We start from the raw sequence: 4083 nt of genomic DNA, 5'->3' as shown, positions 1-4083 counted from the left end.
GGGGGGGGGGGCCTTGACCAACTGCCACTTTGCTTGTTTGAAAGCCATGATGTCTCTCTCTCGTTCTCTGGGCGGGCAAAGCAGAGAGACAGGAGGTAACCTTGCTCCTTATGACCTCATAAGGGACAAGATTCCAGATCAGCCCATCTGAGTTTTCATTTTCTCAAAGGCAGAGCAGGATACCCAGGGCTCGGTTTATACCTATCACCATTTCTAGCCACTGGGGGACCATTGGCAGACTAGGGGAACTCATATTAAATGTTAAAAAAGCTCATTAAGCATGCTATGGGACCTTTAATAAGCACCCATTTTCCACAAAAGAATTATGCACACACTGTTTATACACCACTCACAATATGATGGAACTGTTGCATTTGACAAATGATTAACACTTGCAAATGTGTGTGTAATTTGGAAGACCTACTCTTGCCTGCACATTACTGGGTTGCTACCATAGTATGACGTTTGTTCTGTATAGTAAGTGAAATGGAAATTACAAAAGTATGCTTTTGTGAGGCAAACTTAGTAATATGTGGCCAAATAGGAAATAAAAATAAAACCTGAGGTTTCACAAAAAAATAGATGTAGGGGGGAAACGGCTAGGCAAGTCAGGATCAAATCAGGAAGAATGACAAACCGCCTTTATTAATTATCTAAGGTCAACCCTGTACTAATGTGAATGTCAAAGAAAAAAAAACTAAACACTTAGACTGATTACACAAATGCGGATATCAATTATATGACATCTACGACGTATCCGACCTCGCTTTCTGCCTGCGCCTCTGCTTCACTCTCCAGCATCCTTTCCTCCACCTGTGCTCCAGCACTGCAGGCGTTGGTGTGCTGTGGGGGGGCTGTGGCGCTATCAGACAGCCTCTTGGTAGCGTGGATCCTCTGAATGTGCAGTCTGCTCAGGGACATGTAGTAGAAGCTGCCCTGTTCTCCATTCAACACGTAGCCAGAGAAAGACATCCGGCGGAACTCCTGCGGGATCAGACATCATCCGATCATACAACGGAGTCCTAACTGTGTCCAGACACTAAAACAACCATGTGTTCTCTACTACCGACATGCACTCAGTACACTTACTGTACAATGAAAAGATGACTCAGCAGTATTATATATGTATTCATAATTATAGGTGCAAATATGCTAGCTCAAGTATTTTATGGGAGTGATGATGGGAATGAATTATTATGAATGTTTTACTGACATTTTGAACATGTAACAGTAACAGTTGTAGCCAATGAGCAACCATTTAATGTATTATTTAAAAAATAAATGAGACAAAGGTCATATTCTGCAATTTTGATATTCTGCTGTACTGAAAACCATGATCCCTAAACCACAATATACATTTTGTGTTACACTCAAACAGAACGGAAGGAAAACATTATATTGATATACTGACCATTATATTTGTGGAGATGGCAGGAAAGAAATCCACGTGTATGTGTTGTTTTTTGTGTTTTTTTACATGCCTGTGTGATTGTGTGTGTGTGTGTGTGTGTGTGTGTGTGTGTGTGTGTGTGTCCCTGCCTCTTTGAATTTCTCCAGAGACTGCTCCGGCCCGAAGACAAACTGAAGGGGAACATCTTCACAGCGACAGTGGGGTCGCCCGCTGGAGCGCAGGACATGCTCCGCTACTTTCTGCAGCGTGGCCGAGCTGATGACCCGAGAGTGACGCAGCGCAGAAACAATCTCATCCTCCAGCAGCCAGCGGATCTGAAACACACAGTGTAAAACCAGGACCCGCACATCACTGTTGTGTATGTGCATTAATAGCAAAAATATGGACCTCATAGTTTTAGGAATAAACATATCCCTTCTAATATCAATGAGACTTAAAGCTGTAATTCACATTACAAAATAGCATTCACAACATCCATGCTCAACAAAGTATTAGACAGAACCAAAAGAGAGAATATGTAAAATAAGTAAGGCTCATAAATGTGGTCAATAAACTGTCTTTTGTTAATTGCCTGAAGGTGAAAACAAAGGAAGGAAAGCCTCATTTGAAAGGGTTATTTTTTTTAACCTTGACCCTACTTTCCCAATCATTTGTGAGCTAAATCTTTGATATTGGTCCAGTATTGAGTGAGAATGCTGAGACCTGCAGCCATAAACCGGGCTGCAATGTAAACCTATAGGACAAATGTAAATTTTTAAACATGTAAAATTAAAAAAGTTACGGGAAAATGCATCAAAATTTATTTCAAATTAAACAGGTTTTCTTAAAACAAAAGGTTTGTATCAACTGACGGCCATATTGGACTGGTCCAACATGAATAAATAAATAAGGACCAGCTCTACAAAACAGGAAATGTTTTACTGGTGGAAAAGTATAAAATAAATAAAGAGAACAGGACACACGTTTCTTTCTCTTCTATGATTCGTTCCGTTTTGTCGTCTCTATTTCTTTACTTTTCACTGTCACTGTTGAAATATGAACAGACGTGGTACGCTCCATTGGGTTTGATACGTAGTAGACCTAGACCGTAGTAAACATGTGCAAGTGGCATGGCAACTGCCCAATGAAACATGATCATTATAGCGTTTCAAGCGGGCTCTAAATCAAACACAACTAAGCCACACAGCTAACAGACGGCATGCAGCGCTCTACAAAATTAACAAAATATTGCATACTTATTGTGACACTTTCAATATATCGCAATAAAAATATTGAGTGGAGATATCTTGCTCCCCTAGTTAGCGTCCACTAAAATTCAGTTTTTGCCCCTGAATAAGGCCCAGGTTGAAAGATACACCCTTACCCTTTAACAAATATTCATAATGTAAGAGGGTGTCCATTGGGGAACGTGCATGTGTTAATGTAAATATCATGGTAACCTTGCTCCTTATGAAAGTTAGTTTCCTTATTTCTTGTGTAAAGGTGGCCTGTTGGTGTTGCTTGAGGAAGGGTCTGCAAGTGACCTTACGCAAGGAAGCTTCCAAATTTCCCCTTTGCAATTTGATTACAAATTAAATATGTTACTTGATTTGTCAATTTCCAAAGGTGATATACATCACTTACTTTAATAAATACATCAGGAGGAAAACGTAAGTTCAATAGGACATATTTTCATCTGAAAGTGTACATGTGAACTGGGTGAATGCCCAGACTGCGTCATATTTGGGTAAAGCTAATAAGTGAATCTACTTTCATCTAGAGGTTGTATGCATTTTTTGTTGCGTTGCTGCTGTGATAGCTCAAATTTAAAAGAATACGACTCACCTCGTCCATCGTGGCCAGGATTGCTGACTGGTGAGGAAGTGGCAGTTTGGATAAGGGATCACCAGAGACCCTGATTGGAGACAAGACAGATATAAGACATCTAAAAAGGCCAAAATCTGAGTAAACCAGAGACATTATTGTAATCTTTTTTTGGACCGACTCACCCATCAACACTTGCCCCCCTCAGATTGTCATACACGACCATCAGTTCCTCATCAGAGCGATAGGACGACGGCTGTCCTGGTGAACGATTCAGGGACACACTGCTCTCTGAGGTGTACCTTCACGCAGACAGAAGATCGTTCACAGGCTCACAGTTTCATCATAACACAACAGAACATATTTACTTTACAATGAGTGCACAGCTAGTCTCCACAGCGCTGTGGAGGAAGGTCTGGCTAGACAACACACAACATTCCAAGATGTATAATTTCTTGAGATATTGCCAAAAATCTGTTTTGTGAAGTCACAGGGAACTTAACCACCAAAATCTAATTCGTTCATGGTTAAACCCAAGTGGATGTTTTTGCCAAATTGAAGACAATCCCTCAAAGTGTTTACAAGAATAGGACGGAGAGACCGTTAATAAAATCTAGGACCTTTATCACAACATCAACTCAGCCCTAGATTAGTTTTTCAAAGCCGAGTATTGCTAAATTTGCACTTCCCTATAGCTGAAGAATAAAATTTGTTTCATGTCCGTGGTACAATCCGAAATAAACTCACCATTAACACGATAGCTGATTGGCTGCAATATCAGTTGCATGTTGGTCTCATTTGTATGCATAGACACATCTACAATACAGCAAAATTATATTTGGACTAGCGAAAGAATGACCAGGGAATAA

At 40.4% G+C, this 4083-nt stretch overlaps 1 protein-coding gene across 6 annotated transcripts in view; it reads right to left on the bottom strand.

Annotated features, from left to right (window-relative positions):
- szt2 (SZT2 subunit of KICSTOR complex) overlaps positions 1 to 4083 on the bottom strand; it is a 120795-nt gene that overhangs the window by 77581 nt on the left and 39131 nt on the right. For all 6 annotated transcript variants that reach the window (XM_032525775.1, XM_032525780.1, XM_032525776.1 and 3 more), the window contains 4 exons: positions 3400 to 3516; positions 3236 to 3305; positions 1540 to 1725; positions 763 to 984 (listed from right to left, as the gene is read on the bottom strand). In XM_032525775.1, the coding sequence (XP_032381666.1) occupies positions 763 to 984; positions 1540 to 1725; positions 3236 to 3305; positions 3400 to 3516 (595 nt within the window). The remainder of the gene's footprint in view (positions 1 to 762; positions 985 to 1539; positions 1726 to 3235; positions 3306 to 3399; positions 3517 to 4083) is intronic.

Source organism: Etheostoma spectabile, chromosome 9 (genome assembly GCF_008692095.1).
Source record: "Etheostoma spectabile isolate EspeVRDwgs_2016 chromosome 9, UIUC_Espe_1.0, whole genome shotgun sequence".
Classification (NCBI taxonomy): domain Eukaryota; kingdom Metazoa; phylum Chordata; class Actinopteri; order Perciformes; family Percidae; genus Etheostoma; species Etheostoma spectabile.
Note: the sequence above shows the minus strand (reverse complement) of the source record. Positions and strands in the feature narration are given on the sequence as shown.